The sequence below is a fragment of the Camelina sativa genome, chromosome 8 (genome assembly GCF_000633955.1).
Source record: "Camelina sativa cultivar DH55 chromosome 8, Cs, whole genome shotgun sequence".
NCBI lineage: Eukaryota > Viridiplantae > Streptophyta > Magnoliopsida > Brassicales > Brassicaceae > Camelina > Camelina sativa.
The window spans coordinates 4,848,007-4,869,912 of record NC_025692.1 but is presented as its reverse complement, the minus strand read 5'-3'; the positions used below and the strand labels follow the sequence as shown (position 1 = coordinate 4,869,912).

The following is a 21,906-nucleotide window of genomic DNA, read 5'->3' as shown; positions in this document are numbered from 1 at the left end:
CAGTGGGGCATCTCTTGATACTGTGACCAAGCTCTTCGCAATGACCACAAATTGGAGGCAGCCATGGGCATGAAACCGTTACTCGATGAATCTCACCAGAGCGAAACTGAACATTAACCGCCTCTGGCAGAGGAATTAGAGGGTTAATGATGGTCAATACCTTTCCTACCTCTAGATTTGACATATCCAGGATAGAAGGATGACACTTGATTGGATGGCCCAATATACCCGCAACGTGCTCGAAACCCTCTTCCGAGTAGAAATGAGGTGGGACGCCTCTGAATTCAAGCCACACAGGGACTTCAGTAAGCTCTGGAATGGAGGGAGTCAAACCGGGTTCCCAAGGCGCAACGAACATGGTTTGGCCTTCGATATGCCACATTCCCTGACCCAAAACCCTCTGCCGGGTGTTGGAATTTGGAATGCGAATGAGAACAGTTCTTGTCCCTAGACGAGAAATGGTGATATCCCTCAGCCTGTTGCTCCAGATGCCGTTGAAGATAGCGTGGAGAGCTCCAGGTGAAGGAAGGTTGCCGTGAAATTGGCCAATGATGAACGATTCCCACCGCTTGCTGTTACGAGTGATGACCTCGTCAGGGATTTGAACACAAAGTTCTCCATTTTCAAGAGTAAAGACTTCTCCTTTCCTTGTCATTGTCCCTGAGGAGCTCTTGAGCAAGTCAACCCACATGGGTTTAGGAGGTGCTTGAGCCGAGTCTCTCGAAGAAGATGTAGCCGAGTCCAAGATTTGGGTTTTGGAACCCAGATCTGAGACAGATGAATCCTTAGCGGTGGCTGTGATTGAATTCATAGGGTAACCATAGTGATTGCGACCAGGGTACGCGTATCAGCTAAATTTTTCCATATGTTCATCTAATCGTATATAGCTAAGATATTTTTATTTTATCTTAGCTTTTGTTGGTGTATATTGGTTAAGCTTTATGTAATTTTGTAATAGCTAAACTACTAATTAATTGTCAGCTTTCAAACCTTCTCAATTGTTCGGAAGAAAGATAAAAATCTCATCAAAATTTGTCTTTCCACAGATATTTGTTGCCCCGTTCTATTCATGCCGTCGATTTGAGGTATCATGGACTTTTCTAATCCGACGTTTTAGTTTGTCCTTCTATTTTAATGACGAGACGTGATTAAAATTGTTGAAAAAATGCATGCATATATTTATCTAGGGAGAAATAAGTACTAACCTAATTATTAACGGCAAAAGTATAATGAACTTTATACAAACATGTCTTGTGAGATTTCATCTTTTGCATACGTCCAAGTAATCTCTAATAATTTTATTTTGTTAAAGAGAAAGGCTACTAAGTTTAAGCAAACTTCTCAAGGCAAAATAAATTAGTTTATGGTAAAATTAGCACGTTAAAGCTAGCGTTTGAAGAAAGGTGTATACATACATCTAAAGCCAATTAATAAATAGTTAGAATGTTGTCGTTTACCAACATTATGACTCAGAACTGACGCATTTCCATATGTGTGTCTTTCTTCATTGTTTTCAAATCTCACATCCTTTGTCTTTTTCTACCCCATTTGCGTTCTATGTTGCAAGTGATCATCTCAGTGCCGATTTCTCAATCCAACATGCATTTGAATACAGTAGCACTTAGAAACAGAACTATTAGTCTATTATGATACTACTATCTTCCTACAGACAATTATTTATCAGTCAGTTATAAAAAAAACTTTTTGTAGACAATGATATTTTATGCAAATAAAAGCAGAATATTCTTGATTTCTAAGATTTAGAACGATCGATATTCTTAAATTGCAAAAAGAACAAACGGCATCGTTTACAGAACAACGCAAAGATTGCTACATGTTAGTTTATTTGGATTGAAAATAAAGAGTCAAAGTTAAATCCTGATCCTAGAGTTGGCCAAACATAAATAAGGGAGAAGTCTCAGGAGCCGAGCCATAGCTTGAAGCAGAAAAATGCACAAGATTACGATTAGGGTTTGTTCAAGAATCATTTCTTTGACCAAGTAACAAAAGAAAAAAAAAAGAGGTTACAGTGAGCGAAAGCAAACCCTAATATACACTATTCGATGAGCGATATAATCAATCACTGATCAGACCATTTCCTGTTATTACAATTGCAGCAGCATCACCAGTGTTTTAAGAAATTAGGAAGAAGAACACAGAAAGAGTCAAAGTACTCATCTGATCATGAACCATCTTGTCTCTTTCCAAAGAGGAATCTCTCCGAGAAGCTGTAGCTGAGTTCTATTGAAAGCTGAGACAACTTTCCCTCTGCAAGCTTTTGATGAACACACCATAGTATGGTTAAAATGAGAGCCTCTTCAATTGAAATTTTATTCAAAGTTTGTGTGCCAATCTTGTCCGGATTGCCACTGCAAGCTGTGTGACCTTGTTTGGATGATAGAGAACCGCACAGACCGCAAAACAGACAGCGAATGTAGCGATTAAGAAAACAGTTTGACGGGACCTGAATGTTAGGGTAGAGTGCAATGGTATACATGACTTCCTTGGCCAGTCTCCTACGTCATTTACGTTCATGACAACCTCTTTGTTTAAAAGAGGATCGGTCTCTTTTCCGCCAATATCTGGTGAACAGTCTGCCTGTATCCTCTCTTTACAATCTAATCCTGCTTCGGGATCCTGTCAAGATAAAGAATGGAAGGGCATTAATAAACGAATCTATGCAAAATCCAAGAAACAGACACAATACTGTGCAGACTCTTAGTTCGTCATATCGAGCCTAAGATATCACAGGAAATACGAATTTAATTATCAGCAGTGGAGCAAGAAAAAAAATGTGCAAGACAAGGGAAGATTGTGGCGAGTCCAATATCGATCAAACAGGAGAAAAGGGAAAATCAGAAATTAGTGAAAAACCTGATTGAAGTTTACTATTTTTGATGGTTTATCCTTCTGGAAACTGCTCTCACAACAGCACCCTGATGAAGGAAGAACATTCCCTGGATTCACCTTTGAATCTTCATGGCTTTGATGCTTCCTGTTAGCGTCAGTAGCCAAATTCATATTTTCATGTAGAAGCCTCACATCACAGTCACAGGTACAGTGAACAAGACTGTCTGGCTCCATTTTTTTCACCAACGCTTCAAGATTGTGCAGTACGTTTCCCAAGATTGACGACGAGTTATTTTGTATTAGATAATTCAACACTCTATTGTATCTTTTAATCTGACATCGGTTTATTCTTTTCTCAGTGCATTCTGCAGAGGGCACCTTAACTGACCATGCAATATCTAACAAGAGGCCACTAAAAGTGCTCTGTCTCTCCCCAAAATCACTGCAACAGCAAGCCGAAGAACAGCAGGCGGTAACTTCTTGTCCCTCTGGAACTAGTGTAGCATTGAACTTCTGCTCTATTTGTTTCATTTCGGAGCAGATAGATTCATCTCCAATAATTAGAGGTATGAAATTTGATAAGCCAGATTCATTTTCAACCTACAAAAGGATTGGAGGAGGACCGTATTAAAGAAAGCTACTTGTAAAAATGTTTATCATTTAAACAATTAGTACCTCGACAAACGCAGGGCCAAAGAGATTAGGGTCAGAATTCACAATATTGATCTTGTAGAACTTGTTATTACAAGAACGCTTCCCATCCTGGGCCGGTGTAGGTACAACAGAATAGTTATGTGGTAAGTACTTCCCAGAAAAAGACACGAGAAACCTACAATAAAAAAAGTTCTCTGTAAGCTGCATTATTATTTCCTATCTAGAATATCTTAGTGGTCACAAGTGAAAGAAATCAAACCAACAAATGATAGTAGTAATCCAAATGCAACATTCTGAAGTTTCTTACAATATTAGCTACATCATATGAGCTATAAGACAGGACTAAAAATGCGAGAGAACCCCAAGCATAGATCAAAATTAGGTTGACATACATACCGGCATTTGGGTTGCAGAAGGTTTTGTCCACAAACAACAAGTTCTATTGGTTTTCCAGCTTCAAAACATGTAGGATACACAAACTGTAGTTTCGGTGACTCTAATTTTACATCGACTCTCTTTAATGATGTTCCACCTATCAAAACCAAACTAAATAAGAATACACTCATACCAAAAGTGTCTAGCTTACAATTAATGATTATCCAGTACGATAGGGAGAAAGAAAAACAGAGATAACAAGTAAAGCACATCAACTTGCCTTTAATAAGACGGAAAATCATGTTGTTCAAATAAACAGTCATCGAGCCTCTTCCAAATAGCATCTTTCCAGGTTTAAGAATAAATTCATCCAGATATGCCACAGGATCTTTAGACAACTGCTTAAAGGAACAGATAGGAAAAGTTCATTACAGCGTAAAATCAAGTTGAGAGCTCAATATGCACAAAATTTAGAGAAAAAGAGTTCCAGGTCACAGAAAAACATAGGCGCTTTAATGGTACTTAGGACGGAAGCAGGTGCAGATTTTCTTTATGTTGTGTGCGGCACCAAGAACATAGAATTGATGAGCAAAAGACAAAAGAATGTACCTTCGCCCACATAATCTCTGGCATTGCTATAAATACGGTCAAAATTGTACATCCTGGACGGATATACCCCTCCAGCTCAACAGGCATGGTGGACAACCATTGGAATATCTGCAAATTCAGTTCATCACATGATATTAGTTCTTTGAGATACTGTATACCATAAACATAGTCTACGAACACTAAACTGTAATATATAATTCTTGAGAATACTTGATGACGTAGTCTCCGTGGGAACTCTGCTGGATTCCAGTCATAGAGCTTGAATGAGATCCGACCCGTTGGGCACTACAATGAATTGAAAATTAGTTCATAAAGCGCACAAAACTTTCTGATGTACGAGTGGGAGAAGAGAACCCACCACAGTTGAATAGGCGCTTTTGTTGTCACCACCGGAAGGTGAAAGTTCAAATTTTTTATCATTCATTCCTTCATCTGGCTGAGGTTCACCCGAACCTGTAACAGAGACAAAGTTGTCTGCGTTGATGCTATGGGTAAAGGGTACAGAACCCTGAGGGGGAATATGCCCATCTTCAAAAATCAACGAAGCCTCTTGTTCTGCTCTCTGGTCACTAGAGCATGTATTATCTGCTTTAAGATAAAAAAACATAGGAAAGCAAAATCAGCTTGAATTTCCAAGAGAGCTTAAACACTGATAATGATGAAAAGCAAGCAAATAAACCAAGAAACCGCATGGTGAAATATGATTTGTGCTGTTCACTTATACCTTTTCCATCCTCAACATCAATTACGCTGTTATCATTATGTGATGGCACTTGCTGTTGTTTTGTAGCAACGCCACCTTTATCGACAGGTTTCCTTTTCCGTCTGTTGTTGTGACGCTCTAGCTTTCTCCGACAGCTGCGCTTTCCCTCATCAAAGTCCGGGAGCACATGAAACCTGCCACATAGGTTTACTCTCTGTAATGACGGAAACAGCATAGATGGGACAAATACATACATACATAAACAACAATACTGACTACTAGACAGCTGGTAGCGGAAAAATCAGTTAAGCTCAGCCTATGCTAAAGAAAGAGGCTTGGTTAAATGATATGAGAAATCAGTGGAATCATTTCAAACTGATCAACGATCTCTCCCTCAAGTTATTCAATTTCCTAATGAAAGGATTCAACAGTTTCTATTCGATCTTTTAGATGATTTTGTGTTGCAAATCAAATCTCAATAAAAGATTCCAATTCAATACAGACGATAGTCACCTAAGTCAACCACAAAGAGGCGTAGGAGATATAAACTAAGACAACACGCCCCTGATTCAGCTATCAAATCCATTTCTAAATTCCGTGGTAAAAAATATCAAAGCTTAGATTTGCAAAAAACAGAAAGAGAACGATAAAGGAAAACATACTTGCCACACTGTTGACAGTATCTATTATTATCTCCGTCAAGCACAACAAAGGTAGCATTAGCACAACGGAGACAAACCCTATGCCTCCTATGGTAACCTTTAAGCTCGCTTATATCCACTTCACAACCGGGAACCTGACATCGAGCAACACCAGAGCCGCCGCGAACACGCTTCTTCTTCGGCAGCTCAGCCTCCTCCAATTTCTGATCAAGCTCAGGACACGAACAAGGAAGCAAACCTTCAACGAAATTGGAACAAATCAACCTCGGGTCTCGCTTCCTAACCCGATCGGAACCTGAACCCGATTCATCAGGAGAAGGATAGGATTCAGATTCCGCGAGAGGCTGAGTCGGAATCAGCTGCGGAGGAGGAGGAGGAGGAGAAGGAACGGGAGGGAAAGGAGTAAGTTGATCGGAAGAATCGAAAGAAACGAGAAGGCGTTCGTCGGCGGCGAAGTCAAGGAGATCTCCCCAATCCCAGAGAGCGGATGAATAAGTGGAAGGATCATCGTTAACCAATGCAGGAGGTTGAATCTCCATCTCCGGGGGAGTAGGCGATTGAGATTGCGACAGAGAAGACATCTGAGAGAGAGAGTCTTCAATTCAATTTTCTCAGAGAAAACATTGAAAGGTCCATCATCATCGGTTGTTAGAGGAGGAGGAGGTTGGTGATGTTTTTTGGTTTCAAAGGTTTTAGGTATATTAATTTCCAGAAAGTCATCAAACTCTTGAGGAAAACAAAAACTAATTTATACAATAAAGTAATGTAATTCCTAAGATAAAATAAATTATCTAAAAATACAATTAGTCTACTATATCAAGAAATGACTCAATGAACAATGAACTCGTTGAACTAATAAACACAATCATTATTAGTTTGTTAATCGTGCTATCATAATATATTCCCATAACTAATTAACTATATTTTTTTTTAACCCCTAATTGATTCACAAATTAGGGGGAAAAAAAAAGCTGAAAACTCATTTTCAGCTTGAAAAGACTAGTAATATGATTTTAAGAATCATAATTTTTTACGAATCAAAAACAATTGAGGAATTACGATAAAGATTTTTTTTTTTTTTTTTTGTCTTATAAATATACAAGCACTTTTGTTTTGTACCAATCACTTTCTTTTGTTTTATATAGTGCTATTTTTGGACTGGTTGTTTTTAATTTTTTATAGTACAGTAGGTCCATCAAATTCTCTAGATGCATTAAGATTTTTTTTTTTTTTTTTTGTTAAAATTCTATTGGAAATTGTAATTTAAACAGAAAAAAAAAACGTTTTAGGAAACACAGAAAATCAAAAGAAAAATTCTTAGAACTAAAAAAAATGAAACCCTAACAAAAACATACTTCGAGAAAATTTATATGTGTTTGCCCAAAAAAAAAAAAAAAAATTATATGCGAGAAAATTTAGGACGTCGAGGAAAAAAAAAGAAAAAACTACGCGAATTTGAGCTGCGTGGGAGTGTGTCGGGGCGTGAGAGACACGCGTTGTATGGTGGCAGCACGTGATTGGTTGAAAGGAGAGTCGCGTGTAAGCTACGTGAATTTGAGGAAACCAAACTGTTCATCTATCGTTTTCGAAAACGACGCCGGATCAGTGTTACTTGGGACGTGAGCGACCCAAAGTGCCTCTTTTTTTTTTCTTCTCCCTTCTCCAACAAATAACGGTGGATTTTGGTCTTCTGATTTCCAAGTCATTACAATAATACTTACACCACCAGATTATAGACACGCGTCTCATCCGCCATGTGATTTTATATACCTCCTTTTGTACTATAATAATCATATATAGCTACTTTATTTCTTTATTGTGTTGAGTACTTTATATGACATGATTAAACAAATGACTTGGGGGGAATGAGAATATTATGGCCCAGTCTGGGCCTTGGAATAAATGTTGACACCATGACCAAATGAACCACCAACAGAAATTGATTGCCGAACAAAAAAAAAAAACCACCAACAGAGACTTGAGTTCGAGAGGGTTAGGTGATATTGAGAAGCCGAGTTCCTCTAGAATAAGAAGAAAGTTACCAAGTATTGATGGGTTGCTTAATATTGGAGTAGACTTTTGAGTACCATTGAAAATGCTTATTTGACTTAATCGTTGGCTTATTGGATGATGAAAACATTTGCATATACATTAAATAGAAGACATGTCGCTTTATAAGCACAAAATGAAATGGATATAAAAAATATCTGTATATTAAAAAATTAAGGAATCAGGTTTTACAACGTAGTAATCTTGCTTTACAAGGCAATTTTCTTGCTTTGTCTGATAATTAATTGAGTCGAGAGAACAAGTTTGGCTTCCAGATTAAGCCACAATGATTCCAATAATCTTCTTTTTTTTTCATACTGTGCACATATCATTGCATCACCAGACAAAATTCTGCTGAAAGAGTTTGGTCTTTGTGCTTGTTACCTATTTTGGTGATTATGTGGTAGGTATGCCAGGAACTTGAGGAACGGCAGGTTTAGGCTGTTTGATTTTCTCCACGAGCACAGCTTGAGTCGTGAGAACTATCCCGGCAACAGAAACCGCATTTTGGAGGGCGAATCTTGAAACCCGACAAGGATCTGCTATTCCAGAGTTCAGAAGATCCTCATACCTTCCAGACATTGCGTTGTAACCACTTCTCCATTCGAGCTCTCTGGTTTTCTCCACTACAACTAATCCACCAACCCCGGCATTGGTTGCTATGGCCATTGCAGGTGCTGTGAGCGCCTGCAAACAAAAAGAGAAGCGACTTTTTAACGAAACCAGAATGGTTATGAAACAGGTTTGGTTTCGTCATTCATTTTTCCTACCGTCGCTACAATGTCTGCACCTATCTGCTCATATAAATCTTCCAGTAAATTCTTCTTGATTCTCGGGATCTCATCTGAAAGATGAATATAAGTGGCACCACCACCTGGAACTATACCTTCTCTCATGGCTGCAAATGTAGCGTTCTTCGCGTCCTCTATTCTAAGTTTTCTGTCCTCAAGTTCTGTTTCAGTGTGACCTCCCACCTGAATTAAGACAGGGTTAACCTGATATTTTCACGAGGACTCACAAGAAATAGCAAGAGCTGAAAACAGTTTTTTCTTTGTGTCTTACTACGGTAGAAATTAAGTTCTGTTGAAATCCCAACTTGTTGCAGCATATTATATAAACAAAAGAAGGGTTATCGTAAAATCGGACCTTTATTACAGCCACGCCTCCTGTGAGCTTAGCAATTCTCTCTGCGATCTTTTTTGAAAGATATGAATTATCTGTCTCAGCTAGATCCTTCTTCATCTGAGCAATTCTTGCCTGAATCTCCGGTTTAGTTGAATCGTCTGCGACTATAGTTGTCGAATTAGCTGTAATTATTACTCTCCGAGAAACACCCAGCTGGTCTGAAGTTGCTCCCATGAGAGACATGCCTAAATCTCCGGAAAGATAATCAGCTCCTGTTTTATATCATATGCCATGTTAGCAAGTGAAATATGTCGTGTGAAAATCAACATGGAAAGTACAGATGATTGGGACCTGTCATGAGTGCAATGTCTTGTAGCAAAGCCTTTTTCCCATCCAACATTCCTGGACATTTCACAACAGCAACATTAATCAAACCTTGCTTCTTGTTCACCACCAGTATCTCAAGCACTTCCGCGGAGATATCTTCTGCAATTATAAGGAGTGGAACACTCAGTTGTGAAGTTTTCTCCAGTAACGGAACTAATTCCTTGGCTGAAGTGATTTTCTGATCTGTCACAAGGATTTTAGCTTTGTCGAATTCCACAGTAGATTTCTCCTGGTTTGTGATGAAATGAGGAGACATGTAGCCCTTGTCAAACTGTACAAAAGAAATTTTCCTCATGAGACACAGTAACTCAATGGTTTGATAATCATAACTATGGAAAGTGTGAAACTAACCTTCATCCCTTCCTCAACTATAACAGACGTTTCTGATGTGGAAGATGATTCAATGGAGATGACGCCATCAGGGCCAATCTTTTCCACAGTTTCAGCAATCAAGTTCCCCACAAATTCATCGTTGCCAGCAGAGATTGAAGCCACAGCTACAGAACACAAGAATCCCTTTCAAATTATTCCAAAATTCGAAAAAAATGAGGTCAAACCAAACTTAGCTATGGTAATAACTTAGTAGTAAGGAACCTTTAACATCACTCTTCCCTTTGACAGGAATACTTCTCATCATCAACACCCTGACCAACTCTTTAACAGTCTTGTTCATCCCATTCTTCACAGAAACAGCATTAGCTCCAAAAGCAATAGCCAAAGATCCAGCTTTGATCATTTCTCTAGCCAAAATGATTGCAGTTGTTGTCCCATCACCCGCTGACTCATTCATCTTAATCGCAACCTACATTACAAAGCATCCCCCCAAAGTTTCAGGTTTGCTGCTAATTCATTAAAGTTGGAACAAATGAACTAAACAAGGAGAAAGGGGGGAACGAATCATTTAGCCACCATGAATGAATAACCTCTTGAATTAACGTTGCTCCAGCGTTCTCAATCGTATCAGGAAGCTCAATAGATTTAGCAATGGTGACACCATCGTTAATAACTTTGATTGTGTCTTTTTCAGCTAGCACTACATTACGCCCTTCATATTCAAAAACAAAACATTTCAAGACTCAGTTCTTTATCAATTCCAAATGAAGCAATTCTAAATTCGGATTCAATGAGTCTCACCTCTAGGGCCTAAAGTAACGGAAACAGCATCAGCTAACTTATCAATACCGGCTTGTAGTGCTTCTCTGCTATCTTTACCGTAAAGTATCCTCTTGGATCCTGCTCTCACCACTGAGAATTTTCTCGGGTTGTTCCTCTGACCACTACGGCTCTACAAGAGCGAGAGGTAACTATTTCGGTAAGAAGAAAATAAGAAGATTCTCGGGGATAAGAAATGGTGGGGGAGGAGAGGAATTGAGGACTTACCGGAGAAATGATTGTCGGCGAGAAAGAAGACGGTGATACGGCGGCGAACATTTCGTCTCTTCCGTGTTATGGGAATAGGATGCGACGGAGGGGGTTTTAATTTGATGTTTGGGGTTTAGGTGAACGAGTTTTGTTAATTCGATTACCCGGGCGAGTCAAGGGACGAGTCAATTGTTTTATTTATTTTATAAGTTTGTTTTTTTTTCAGGAAAAGAAAAAACAGAAATGTATATTGAAAATGAAATTTTTTTTGATAAATATATTAGAGTTTTTTAATTAAAAAAAAATATTTACAAATTCACATAATCTGTCTATGCAAATATGGACTCATTATTTTGGAGATTTCACCAGGTTCCTTTGGCGGATGTTTTTCCGTGGATCCTTTGATATATTTGGAAGGCTAGAAATAATAAATTTTTTAGCAATTTGGATTCCAACCCGCTAGCGATTTTGCGACTGACGGAGGAGGAAGCTAAACTTTGGTTTTTGGCACAGGAAGAAACAACGGGACTACCTCCGCAAAGGGGTACCCGGTCGACTTCTGGTATCACGGTTAATGCTTTTACTGCGGATAGTAGACATGTAACTGGTTATCGATGTTTCGTGGATGAATCCTGAAAAGTGACAGGCCAGTATACCGACAGAGGATGGTATTGCACTTCCCCTGAAGGGGAATCTCCCACTATGGGTGCATCTAATCTTCGCCGTAGTCTTTCATCTCTCCATGCAGAAGTGGAAGCTCTAATTTGGGCAATGAGGTGCATGATTGGAGCGGATAACGAGAGTGTCGTCTTCCTCACTAACTGTTCTAACTTGGTGGAGATGGTGTCTTCGCCCTCCGAGTAGCCTGCATGCAAGACATATCTGGAGGAGATTGAATTAGACAAGGAGAAGTTCCTGTCTTTTTTCCTAATCTTAATTCTCCGTTCACAGAATGGTATTGCAAACAAGTTGGCGCGTCGCGCTAGAATAGAGTCATATCACATTACCTATGTAAACGTTTTTCCTTGTAATTGGCTCATGTGAGCCGATCTTGTAAGCTGTTGTCCAAAAAAAAAAGTCACATAATACTTGTGAGTTAATTATTTGTTTATTTTAAGCAAAGGTTAATCTTCTTGATTTATTAAGGTTAACCAAAGTATAATTAGTTAGTAAAATTTTAAAAAAATATACCAAATTGTTCTTGATTTAATCTGATTTCATTATTGTATAGTTCAAGGAACGCCAATAATTTTGATTAAACCAATCTGAATGCCAAAGCTTTTTGTTATTATTAAGGCCAGTAAAATAAACATCAAAGCCCGAGAAGGAGAGAGACTTCTCTCTTGATTTCATGTATTTGACACAAATGGATTTTTCCGACCATGTAGCTGACAGTGAAATGCTTAGACAAACAGAACAAAACTAGAAGAAGGCTCAGTGCTTGGCATCTTCTTCTTCGCAGAACTTGGAGTACTTGTCTGAATCCATTAGTTTCTTCACTTCCCCTGCATCACTAAGCTCCACTTTTATGATCCATCCTTCTTCATATGGGCTCGANGCTCGAGTTCACCTGTCAATCCAACATAACCAAGAATCTCACCACTTACGCACATTACATACATCAGCTAAACTGTCAGGGAATCGAATTAAGAATCAAAGAATGTCACTCAAGAAACGAATTTACTTAGCGATATGCATCCCAAGTTAATATCGAATCTGACGATAATGCTGATGAGGAAAGTAAAAAAGAACTCACCAAAGCAGGGGACTCGGAAAGGTCCTTATTGACTTGAAGGACCTTACCAGAGATTGGTGAATTGATATCACTAGTAGCTTTGACGCTTTCGACAGCGCCAAAACTCTCACCTTGAGACACAGAACGTCCCACATCAGGCAACTCTACATAGACAACGTCTCCTAAATGCTCTTGAGCGTGATCCGTTATACCAACCGTCGCTTTATTCCCTTCAATCTTCACCCATTCATGTGAATCCGCGTATTTCAGATCCTTTAATACCACTATTTACACCAGAAAAATCAGATAAATCCGATTAGATCAATAAAGGCACACAATCAAAACCGATTAAAAAAAAAAAAGAGATCAGGAGTCACCGGAAGAAAACGCTCGATGGGACAACGAGATCCTGAGATGAGAAGCAATCCTAGAAGAAGCCAACATCAATGTCAAAGCCATTTTTTTTTTTTTTTGCTTTCGTCGGCTGGTGAAATGGTGTATAACAAAAGAGCTGATACACAAATACTGAGAGTGCAGTCACAGAACCGGTGATTAGTAATATTCTTTTATTCGACAAAAAGGGGTTGGTGGATTTTGCTTTTTGGCTTATAAAACATTATTATGGTACATTGGTACTAATGATAATGAAAGTAAAATTTAACATGTACTACTAAGTTTGTGAACATAGGGGCAAATGTCAACCAATATTTTTATGATTAACGTGTGTATCATAATCGAATTGACACAGTCAGAGGAAAATGTCAACCAATATTTTTATGATTCATAGATGAGATTCTTTGTTTTTAAGATAAAGTCATTGAGATGTCAAATCTCTCAACCGATCAAAAAGGAGAAAAGTTGAGATATTCCGATCAGATAAATATTTTCAAGGTATAATGAGTAAGTGGAGAGAAATTGTTACTTATGGAATGTGCGTAAATAAGATCAATGGAGAGCCGAAAGACCACTGTAGGCATTTTCTTGCCGGCGGAGAGGAAGGAACGCCCGAGGCTTTCTTCTGTAGTGGCTGCGGTTGCCATGTATGTTTTCATTGGAAATATGTTAAAAAGGTTCGTACACCGATCACATAATTGTTAACTCGATTAATGTAGATAATTTTGGACTTTACATTAATTTTTTGTAGATCTTAAATCTTCTTAAAAATCACTTTACAATACCATGAATTTGCATTGGACCGGATCATTTTTTTTGGTTTAATCAAACGTGCACCGAACTGATTGATCATATGATGTACTTACATGACCGATTCCAACTTTGTATCAAGGTCACATGATCCACAAATTTGATAATGTGCTAATACGTTGTATACTTGGACAGGAGATTGATATGTCAACTGCGATAGTAAAATACGGAAAATGCTTGAAAAACCATATGGCTCACATGGGAGGTCGTTGCTCACTAGATGGTTGCGGCGAATTCATGGCAGCCGGCGAAGAAGGAACCCCAGAGGCTCTCTCTTGTTCCGCATGTGGCTGCCACCGCAGTTTTCACGATAAAGATTACTTGTAGCTAAAAATTTACCTCACCACTAGTTTATTCTTAAGAGTATCTTATCTTTGTGAATTGTGATCATGTATTGTGTGTGTAACTCCCAAATCATTTGTATCATTCAAATTTTGTGACTTTAAAATTATTTCATCAGTTCCCTCAAATATATTAAGCCCATTATATTTAAAATTCTGTAAGCCCATAGTATTAAAAAATTTGTAAGCCCAAAGACCGTAGGCAAAGCAGCTTCCGGCAAGTGTTGTTGTTTTGAAACTCTCCGACAGTGTCGTCGATTGCATCCTCTCTCCCTCCAAATTTCACTTCCTAATTCACATTCTTGCTGCCACAGAGAGAATAGGGTTAGGGTTTGTTTTTGACGAAATTTCTCTCGAGATGGCTAGAGCGAGGAGCCGGAGCAGAAGCTATAGTCCCCGTCCTCGTCACAGGTCACCACCGCGGGACCGTAAAACCACCTACGACGATAATCGCCACCGTGAACGCCTGTCATCTCGCGACCACGAATCTTCTGATCCTTCTGGTTTGCTCATCCATAATCTCCCTCTCGATGCTAGGTCTCCTCTTTCCCTACCTCTCTCTCTCTATTGTTCATCGGCATGTGTGTGGATTTTAAACGATATTGTTTAATCGGCTCAAATTTCTGAAATGTTTGCTCGTTTTTTTTTTTTTTTGTTTATTCAGACCGAACGATCTTAGGGATTCGTTTGAGCGGTTTGGTCCGCTCAAGGACATATACCTGCCGAGGAATTATTATACTGGGTATGTTTCAACCTTTGTCTCTAATTGTAATCACTAGATGCTTATAGTTAATGTTTCATATATGAGCTTTAGCTTTTGTTGGTTGACAACGTAAACGGATTCTGAGAATTCACATTACAAATGATTATGTTGATAACCTAATCGCTAGATAAAACTAGTTTTTATTGGGAATTTTTGGTGTTTTTTTCAAGTAGGTGGTGTTGTCTGAGCAGGTACCTATAACGATTTGATGATGTTTTGTGGTTTAGGGAGCCGAGAGGGTTTGGATTTGTTAAGTACCGTTATGCTGAAGATGCTGCTGAGGCGATGAAGCGAATGAATCACAAAGTTATTGGTGGGCGTGAGATAACCATTGTTTTTGCTGAGGAGAACCGTAAAACTCCACAAGAAATGCGTACAACTATCCATTCGAGGTAGAAAATCTGTTTTTTTTTTCCTTTTTTTTCTTGTAGCTATATCAAATTTTTCCCCTGTAAATGTGAATGCGTCAGTGCGTCGTTGTATGTGGTTACTTACAACTTCTATTTGGTTTAATATAGTGGTCGACATGGGGACTACAAGAGGACTTCACACAGATCACCAAGGCACAGATATCGTTGTAAGTAGCTTCTTGACCTGCTTTTAATTTCTTTATTTTTATATGTCTCAGGACGACAGCAGTTTATGGTTAGATAAAATACCTCCTGACCAGTCCTTTCTTGTTTATCAGCTCATTCACGTTCGCGTTCTCCTCCAAGGCTAGATTCAAGGTTTGATTCTCATCTTTTACACTTGTGTCATTGTGTGTGCTCACTTTCTTTTTGATAAGACTCTTGGAACTCGTTAATGTGAAAATGTGAATGCAAATGGCACTCATTCCTAGGCGTGCATGTTGTCTGCTAGTTGTATGTGGATGAAACAATGAGAAGGCACAAAGTGGAGACTTATAAGTTGATAAGTCTTGTAGAAACATGTTTATCTTGGGTGTTTTCCTCTTAAAACCTAAACCTGGATAGTTATTTCATCAAATATCATCTTCATCACTCACCAGTTTTGGTTACCTAGAGCTTGAATACCATTCGGTCAACTGGTTATATATAAGTTGATAAGTCTTGTAGAAACATGTTTGCATTCTTTGTGTGTTCTGTGTTTAGGAAAGGTTAGTTTTCTCTGTATGTAAGAGATTATAATCCTTTTTTTTCTTTGGCAGACACAGTAAAGCAAGAGAGGATGATTTGTACTCTCCTCCAAGGTCAAGATCTATTTCTCGTTCTCCTTTGCCCCGCAAGGAGAGGAAAGACAAGTCTTATAATGTGTCCCAAAGCCCAAGGAGAAACCGTAGAAGTCGTGAAGAGGTGCTTACTCCAATAAGGTCTCGTAGTCTGTCAAGGTCCCGTTCTCGATCCTTGAGGTAAAGAAATAGCTGCATTTATTATATTTAATCAAGATGCCTCTCTGGTTCTACGACTAGAGCCAGCATCATTGACATCACTTTGTTTTTTTTGTCTAAAACTGTCTTTGGCTCACATTAAACTCTCTTATCTCTAATAACATGTGTGATGACGTTATGGTGTTTCTTTGCAGTCGTTGATAAACAAGAACAAGTGTATTTCTATGATGGTCTTCTGGCTTTGAAGAAGACAGCTTTCTTAGTGAAACACTAGAATCCTAAGTTTGATGGGTTTGACTACCTTTTTGCTCTTTTGTTTGTTTGTTTGTTTCGTTCTTATATAACACAGCTCAATTTCATTTGTAAAGAAGTCTTCAATATTCTCGAAAAGGCCTATTTAACTAAAGTCTATACTGTTTGACAAAAAGAAAAAACTAAAGTCTAGACTTTGCCTTTCTCTGTGTAAGTTCATCAGTAGGCGTCTTAATAATCCACAAGCCTAATCACTGCATTACTTTCTAACAACCAATTATTTCATCGGGAAATCCATTCTGTGCTGATTGATTAAAGAACCATTATATTGAACAACGAAAATTGAGTCACTCGGTTGTCTTTGAGAAGTCGCTACAAAAGCATTTGAGAAGAAAAAATGGGATGACAACAAACAAGAGAGAGTGAGTAAAGCTCGTTCAAAAATGAACACCTTTGCTTTATTAGAAGATACAAATTAAAAACATAACAAGAGACCTTGTTGTGATTCTCATTTCAAGGGACAAACTTTCTCGAAGGCTTCTTGCTCTTTCCTACACAGATCAAACTCGTTTGTGTAGTAATACATACACCCAACATAATCATCCATCTCCTTTTGGCACTTCTGGTGAAGATCCTTCAGCCTGCAAAATCCATATCAAAACAAAATTAACGCTTCACAGGAGAAACCATATAAGTCTAAATATGGACTAAACATCATAATCTAAGGTCCCAGTGGTGCAGATCGATGGTCACTATGCTTGATGGGTTCAAAAATGTTTTTATGGTTGGACACTATTATTACAGCACTGGATCATTGTATAAGTAAGTAAATAACTTGTCAACAATAAAGCTACGTTTTAGACCAACACTCCAAGGAAGCAAATGGTTTCTTAATAGCTTTTAGTTAAGGAAAATAACATGAGTTGGACAACATTCGAGAGCGATATACGAAATGTAAATAGCCTAAGTTCGAAATACATTGTAGAGTGAGATGTGTGAAATGCAGAAAATACATGGCATGCCGCATAAATTATACACAATTCAAGCATATCGCAATGCCGACTATGCCTAGTATAGCTCTTCTGAACTCTAAATCATATGAAAAAAACAATGACTCGTTGATTTTTTTGTGTGTTCAAAAGTTCAAACTACTTGAGCTCCATGAGAAGAAAAAACAAAGAATTCATGGCTGATATAGATGACAATAAAACTTCCACAACTAGATGTTTGTGTTTTTGCTTTATGATCTCATGCTCATGGCTAAAGCCCTGTTGGAAAGAGATTCGGCAGAATTGTCACAACAGCTATGTTCACATACTTCAGCTCAATTAGTTTACAGTCTTGCTCAATAGACCTAAATCCAATCCCTACAGGTCCTCCTAATCTCGTGAAATTTCGAAGCTTACACATTATGACTAGAGAACCCCTAAATCAAACCATTTGATTACACAATCAATATCTTCGTCAAAATAATCATAAGGCTACCTCAACACAATTAACAACCAAAGAGAGCCAAAAACAGAGTGAAAACGAAAAAAAAAAATGAGCAGAGAAAACGTACAATCCAAGAACGCAGCGAGTGACGTCACGACCTTTGTCGAGGCACTTCTCGGGGTTAGGATCATTCTTCTTGCATTTGAGGAAAGCAACGTTCTCAGGCATACATCGCATACCTATATGCTTCGCTGACGCCGTCAACACCGCAGAAGTAGGGATCGGGTTCCCCGTCGCGTCCACCGCACTCGACATGGCTCAACAAACAAACAAAAAATTCGAAATCCCTAAACCAAAAATCCGAAATGGAGAAACCAAAATTAATCCAATCTAATCGCAATCCCGAGAAGAAGAAAAAAAAAAACAAAATCAAAATCAGAATCCAAACAACAAACTAACAAGAGTAAAAGGAGCAGAGAACGAACATTGTCATACCTTTTCAATGGATCGATTTGGATCTTCGTCTTCTTCTTCTCTACTGAGTACAATCGGAATAGAAGAGAGAGAGAGAGAGAAAACAAAACCAGGTGAGTAGCTGAGACAACAATGGGCCACGATGGGCCTAATTAGAGCCAAAATACTTAATGGGCCGAGAATAAAACTATCTTTCATCATCAGAAAGACTGAAAGAGTGTGCCTAATTTTTCACTCCCGTTTCATCTCTCTGCCGTCGTATCGCCGCCGTCTGGTCGCCTTCTTTCATCCGTAAGTTTCCGATGCTTCGTCTCTGTATTTGATCTTCTGTGAGTGATTCGGTGAATTCTGATGTTTCGTTTTGTGATTTAGCGCAAAGCTTTCTTGCACCATTTCTTCGATTTGATTGAATGATCTAGGCCTTTTAAAAAACAACGTCATTGCATCTTTTTTGTTAGTTCACCGGAACATCTCGAATGCTATTTTGGGGTAAATCAATTTTGGTCATTTGCTTTGAAAATCTGGAAACCAAAAAAAAAAACAAATGTGTAAATTTTGAAAAAGGTTTGGTCTTTTCTTTTTAGGTTTGTCTGAGTTTTTTTAAGGTCGCATGATGTAAATATTGAATTGAGAATTTGATCGTTAATGATGGAACTCATATATGGTTGTAGAGTGTTTTGAAGTGAAGAAGAAAAATGGGGGACAAGAGGAAGAAGACGTTCATGTTCATCCGTCTTGTGTCAGCTGCTGGAACTGGATTCTTCTATGTCAAGAGGAAGAGTTCCAAGGGACTTCTTGAGAAGCTCGAGTTCCGTAAGTACGATCCTCGAGTCAACCGTCATGTCCTCTTCACTGAGCAGAAGATGAAGTGACAGGGATTAAAAACTCTACATTTCAAGAACCAACCAAGTAGTTTTACTTCTTATCAAAATCAAATAACTTGTCAGGTTCAGTCTTGAGGTTTAAGACTTTGTAAGTTTCATGATTACTGTCTCAGGAGGGTTTATAAAAAAAAAAAAAAGCAAAAGACTCTTATCACCAAAATCTTGCTGTCAAAGAATGACTAATTGACACAAACTATATAGAATAAAACTTATATAAATCATCATATCGATCTATGTTATTATTTATCGCATCAAAGAATTCGAATCAAATGAATCTTCAAGGCACAGGTGAGAGACACTTTTTTGCTGCTAGGACTCGAATGGTGAGTTTTTCTAGAGTACTACTGTCTTTGGAGTTTCTAATGAGTTGTTTTAAGAATGACAAATTGACACAAATTAGAGCGTCTTGGTATTTCAAAGAGTTGTTTCAAGACACCACGCTTGTGTTTGTTTCGAGTACGCTCATGATCCAAACGTAGCGCAAGCTTCTTGAGTGTTGCTGAGTTCTCCAGAAAGTATCTAACCAGTTTCAGTTCAGTTGCTTTCCGCGTGATCGGGCTTTCGATGTCAACAGATTCAAGGGACGATACCAAACAACGAGGTAACACAGCCGGAGGAGGTCCAGATTTCTCTTCCTCTATACTGTAAGGTAACAGTTTCTGCAATAAATTAACAAAAAAATCGACAAAAGTCCAAACCATAAATCAGTAAATTTTGTATACAAAAAAACAAAAACTTCTTTAAGAACTCAAGTTAAAGAGTTGCGAAGTTTAAACAAAATCATCACCATGGTAAGGTATTTCAGATTTGGGCAGCTTTCAAGAACTGATGGCACCAATTTCGGAGAGGCCTCTGAGGGCATAGAAACGCACAAACGGGACATGTCATGAAATTTGGGTAATGGGTTGAAGTCCCTGTTAATTTGGATGCACTGCCAAACAAACAAAAAAAAGAAGAAAAAAACAGCAAGTAAGAGACTAACAGAAAGAGAGATATATGAAGTAACTAAAATATGACGTATATTGTGAATAAATATTATACCATAAGAGTATCCCATGAGATGATCATCTCCCCCGCACATGAAAAATTGTTGAAAAAATTATGGACGATACTCCTTTGCCACAAGTTATTATCAGTAGAATCAAAGGTCACATCAATATCAACCTTGATGGAAGCACCCATATTGGTTATTTTGCAGTTTCTGCAATGGCATCCATTGAGACTCAGATATTTGAGTCTAGGAGCATCGATCACAACTGCTTCTCCGTATGGAACGTTACTAATCGAACCACAAAGTGTTAGAGATAAGCTCTTTAATGACTTTGAATAGACGCGAATGTCTCCTACATCATCAGTTGTCCTGTTTGATATTATTACTAGTTCTTCAAGAACCGGAGAGCATGAGACTAGCATTACTACAGCGTCATTTGTGGGAAACTGAACATACTCTAAGTGCATAATCTTGAGACATGGTAAGGAAAGAGACCCGAAATCATTCAACCGAACCATATGGAGCCTTATGCATACCAATGCCTCACACACAGAAAGGGTTAATGGTATCAACTGTATCCAATACATGCGATTCACAACTTCGAAACGTTGAATCTTGTGCTTAAGAACTCGACTAAGACACGGCTCAAACACAGATTCCTTAAAGCCCAGGACATGTCTCACAACGTTTAACTTGAATTCAGACAAGTTTGATCCGTTTTGGAACTTATCGAGAAAACTCACACATGTATCGTAATTTGGGAAGTCAGAGATGTTCAACTCTAATCTAGGAACCCGTAGCCAAAAATATCTCCATCTAGAAGACAAAACACTTGTCCTAACAACATCCTTAAGCGTAAACGAGTCAAGTATCAGCCATAGCAACTCTTCGGGTAATGAGCTTATCCTGTCTTCCCCACTTGATCTACCAACTCCGCGTTCCATAGATTTTTGTTTGTGGTTCAAGTCTATCGATTTTATAAACCCTAAGCAATTTCTCAGAATTTAACTATAGAATTCCCAACCAATCATAGCCCTTAGTTTGATCGTTTACACTAAACGTAGCAGTGTTACGTAGATCAGAAAGAATCAAAAGGAAACACGAACAACAAGAGTCTTAAGCATACAGGGAGCTTTTGTTAATTAGGTACTAATTTACTGGCGATCGTAAATTTCGTCGGAGAGACTACTAGCGACAGACGCCACAGACCTAGCAAATTTACTGTGTGCTAAGTAAATAATAAAACATTAGTATTTGTCTCTTTGCATATAGAGGTTTATTTATACAAATATGTACATTTAAATAAAATAAAATAATATGTACATTATATATATATATATATATTAGATTGTATAATTTATGGTTTTATATCATAAAATAATCTAGTAAATTAGAAAATAATTAATTTAGTTTTTGATGTTCTAGCCCGGCTCTTTTTTTTTTTCTTTTTTTCTAGGCAAATATTTTTAGTCCAATCCAAATATATTACAAATGTGCTATTTGGACTGAGACCGGGTCGACCTAATAATTGATGACACGGGTCTGAGTCCTTGAATATATAAGTGAATGTACTATGTATACTATACTCTCTTCTTTTGTGTTCGTAAGTGAGATAATGATAGGACATAATTTCCTCGTGTTGATGGCATATAACTTAATAATCTTTATAAGCTTTTGACCTCAAAAAAAAAAAAAAAAAAAACAA

The 21,906-nt window shown here is 38.1% G+C and overlaps 8 protein-coding genes across 11 annotated transcripts; 3 read left to right on the top strand and 5 right to left on the bottom strand.

The window, feature by feature from the left end:
- Positions 1,906-6,575, bottom strand: LOC104706198 (squamosa promoter-binding-like protein 7). 2 transcript variants are annotated; one of them, XM_010422357.1, is made up of 10 exons: positions 5,854-6,575; positions 5,213-5,385; positions 4,847-5,076; positions 4,699-4,773; positions 4,489-4,596; positions 4,160-4,277; positions 3,901-4,036; positions 3,526-3,679; positions 2,875-3,450; positions 1,906-2,637 (listed from the first exon to the last, which is right to left on the bottom strand). In XM_010422357.1, the coding sequence occupies exons 1-10, from the start codon at positions 6,432-6,434 to the stop codon at positions 2,335-2,337; spliced, it is 2,454 nt and encodes an 817-aa protein (XP_010420659.1). In that variant the 5' UTR covers positions 6,435-6,575; the 3' UTR covers positions 1,906-2,334. The 2 variants fall into 2 exon arrangements, with proteins under 2 accessions (XP_010420659.1, XP_010420661.1); XM_010422359.2 differs by having other exon boundaries at positions 2,335-2,637; positions 4,847-5,073; positions 5,854-6,434.
- LOC104706197 (chaperonin 60 subunit alpha 2, chloroplastic-like) lies at positions 8,047-10,904 on the bottom strand. 2 transcript variants are annotated; one of them, XM_010422355.1, is made up of 9 exons: positions 10,795-10,904; positions 10,549-10,699; positions 10,338-10,459; positions 10,009-10,216; positions 9,766-9,911; positions 9,379-9,685; positions 9,049-9,299; positions 8,673-8,876; positions 8,047-8,589 (listed from the first exon to the last, which is right to left on the bottom strand). In XM_010422355.1, the coding sequence occupies exons 1-9, from the start codon at positions 10,843-10,845 to the stop codon at positions 8,299-8,301; spliced, it is 1,731 nt and encodes a 576-aa protein (XP_010420657.1). In that variant the 5' UTR covers positions 10,846-10,904; the 3' UTR covers positions 8,047-8,298. The 2 variants fall into 2 exon arrangements, with proteins under 2 accessions (XP_010420657.1, XP_010420658.1); XM_010422356.1 differs by lacking the exons at positions 10,549-10,699; positions 10,795-10,904 and having other exon boundaries at positions 10,324-10,412.
- On the bottom strand, positions 12,043-13,172 carry LOC104706196 (glycine cleavage system H protein 2, mitochondrial). The gene is made up of 3 exons (XM_010422354.2): positions 12,889-13,172; positions 12,529-12,795; positions 12,043-12,335 (listed from the first exon to the last, which is right to left on the bottom strand). The coding sequence occupies exons 1-3, from the start codon at positions 12,968-12,970 to the stop codon at positions 12,211-12,213; spliced, it is 474 nt and encodes a 157-aa protein (XP_010420656.1). The 5' UTR covers positions 12,971-13,172; the 3' UTR covers positions 12,043-12,210.
- Positions 13,370-14,184, top strand: LOC104706194 (zinc-finger homeodomain protein 8-like). Its single transcript, XM_010422353.1, has 2 exons — positions 13,370-13,581; positions 13,850-14,184. Exons 1-2 carry the CDS (start codon positions 13,408-13,410, stop codon positions 14,039-14,041), a joined length of 366 nt encoding a protein of 121 aa, XP_010420655.1. The 5' UTR covers positions 13,370-13,407; the 3' UTR covers positions 14,042-14,184.
- Positions 14,267-16,652, top strand: LOC104706193 (serine/arginine-rich SC35-like splicing factor SCL28). Its single transcript, XM_010422352.2, has 7 exons — positions 14,267-14,592; positions 14,720-14,797; positions 15,046-15,210; positions 15,337-15,395; positions 15,507-15,546; positions 15,987-16,187; positions 16,361-16,652. The coding sequence occupies exons 1-7, from the start codon at positions 14,414-14,416 to the stop codon at positions 16,365-16,367; spliced, it is 729 nt and encodes a 242-aa protein (XP_010420654.1). The 5' UTR covers positions 14,267-14,413; the 3' UTR covers positions 16,368-16,652.
- LOC104706192 (NADH dehydrogenase [ubiquinone] 1 alpha subcomplex subunit 8-B) lies at positions 16,727-18,454 on the bottom strand. 2 transcript variants are annotated; one of them, XM_010422351.2, is made up of 3 exons: positions 18,348-18,454; positions 17,980-18,199; positions 16,727-17,059 (listed from the first exon to the last, which is right to left on the bottom strand). In XM_010422351.2, the coding sequence occupies exons 2-3, from the start codon at positions 18,165-18,167 to the stop codon at positions 16,927-16,929; spliced, it is 321 nt and encodes a 106-aa protein (XP_010420653.1). In that variant the 5' UTR covers positions 18,168-18,199; positions 18,348-18,454; the 3' UTR covers positions 16,727-16,926. The 2 variants fall into 2 exon arrangements, with proteins under 2 accessions (XP_010420653.1, XP_019083881.1); XM_019228336.1 differs by having other exon boundaries at positions 17,980-18,242; positions 18,348-18,393.
- LOC104706191 (50S ribosomal protein L33-like) lies at positions 19,004-19,434 on the top strand. Its single transcript, XM_019228983.1, has one exon. It carries the CDS (start codon positions 19,022-19,024, stop codon positions 19,196-19,198), a length of 177 nt encoding a protein of 58 aa, XP_019084528.1. The 5' UTR covers positions 19,004-19,021; the 3' UTR covers positions 19,199-19,434.
- LOC104709220 (F-box/FBD/LRR-repeat protein At5g18770-like) lies at positions 19,570-21,145 on the bottom strand. Its single transcript, XM_010425869.1, has 3 exons — positions 20,252-21,145; positions 19,998-20,141; positions 19,570-19,869 (listed from the first exon to the last, which is right to left on the bottom strand). The coding sequence occupies exons 1-3, from the start codon at positions 21,143-21,145 to the stop codon at positions 19,570-19,572; spliced, it is 1,338 nt and encodes a 445-aa protein (XP_010424171.1).

Bases quoted from the DNA above. Each gene is read 5' to 3' on its own strand.
- LOC104706198 (XM_010422357.1), bottom strand. From the start codon at position 6,434: ATGTCTTCTCTGTCGCAATCTCAATCGCCTACTCCCCCGGAGATGGAG. The intron at 5,386-5,853 runs GTATGTTTTCCT...CCTATGTGGCAG, and splicing joins TACTGTCAACAGTGTGGCAA to GTTTCATGTGCTCCCGGACT. The intron at 4,037-4,159 runs GCAAGTTGATGT...TGGTTTTGATAG, and splicing joins GATTTTCCGTCTTATTAAAG to GTGGAACATCATTAAAGAGA.
- LOC104706194 (XM_010422353.1), top strand. From the start codon at position 13,408: ATGAGTAAGTGGAGAGAAATTGTTACTTATGGAATGTGCGTAAATAAG. The intron at 13,582-13,849 runs GTTCGTACACCG...ATACTTGGACAG, and splicing joins ATTGGAAATATGTTAAAAAG to GAGATTGATATGTCAACTGC.
- LOC104706192 (XM_010422351.2), bottom strand. From the start codon at position 18,167: ATGTCGAGTGCGGTGGACGCGACGGGGAACCCGATCCCTACTTCTGCG. The intron at 17,060-17,979 runs GTACGTTTTCTC...TGGATTTTGCAG, and splicing joins ACTCGCTGCGTTCTTGGATT to GCTGAAGGATCTTCACCAGA.
- LOC104706197 (XM_010422355.1), bottom strand. From the start codon at position 10,845: ATGTTCGCCGCCGTATCACCGTCTTCTTTCTCGCCGACAATCATTTCT. The intron at 10,217-10,337 runs GTTATTCATTCA...TTTGTAATGTAG, and splicing joins GAGCAACGTTAATTCAAGAG to GTTGCGATTAAGATGAATGA. The intron at 8,877-9,048 runs GTCCGATTTTAC...GTCTTAATTCAG, and splicing joins GAGGCGTGGCTGTAATAAAG to GTGGGAGGTCACACTGAAAC.
- LOC104706193 (XM_010422352.2), top strand. From the start codon at position 14,414: ATGGCTAGAGCGAGGAGCCGGAGCAGAAGCTATAGTCCCCGTCCTCGT. The intron at 15,211-15,336 runs GTAGAAAATCTG...GGTTTAATATAG, and splicing joins CGTACAACTATCCATTCGAG to TGGTCGACATGGGGACTACA. The intron at 15,547-15,986 runs GTTTGATTCTCA...TTTCTTTGGCAG, and splicing joins CCTCCAAGGCTAGATTCAAG to ACACAGTAAAGCAAGAGAGG.
- LOC104706191 (XM_019228983.1), top strand. From the start codon at position 19,022: ATGGGGGACAAGAGGAAGAAGACGTTCATGTTCATCCGTCTTGTGTCA.
- LOC104709220 (XM_010425869.1), bottom strand. From the start codon at position 21,145: ATGGAACGCGGAGTTGGTAGATCAAGTGGGGAAGACAGGATAAGCTCA. The intron at 20,142-20,251 runs GTATAATATTTA...TTTGTTTGGCAG, and splicing joins TCTCATGGGATACTCTTATG to TGCATCCAAATTAACAGGGA. The intron at 19,870-19,997 runs GTGATGATTTTG...AATTTATTGCAG, and splicing joins ATCTGAAATACCTTACCATG to AAACTGTTACCTTACAGTAT.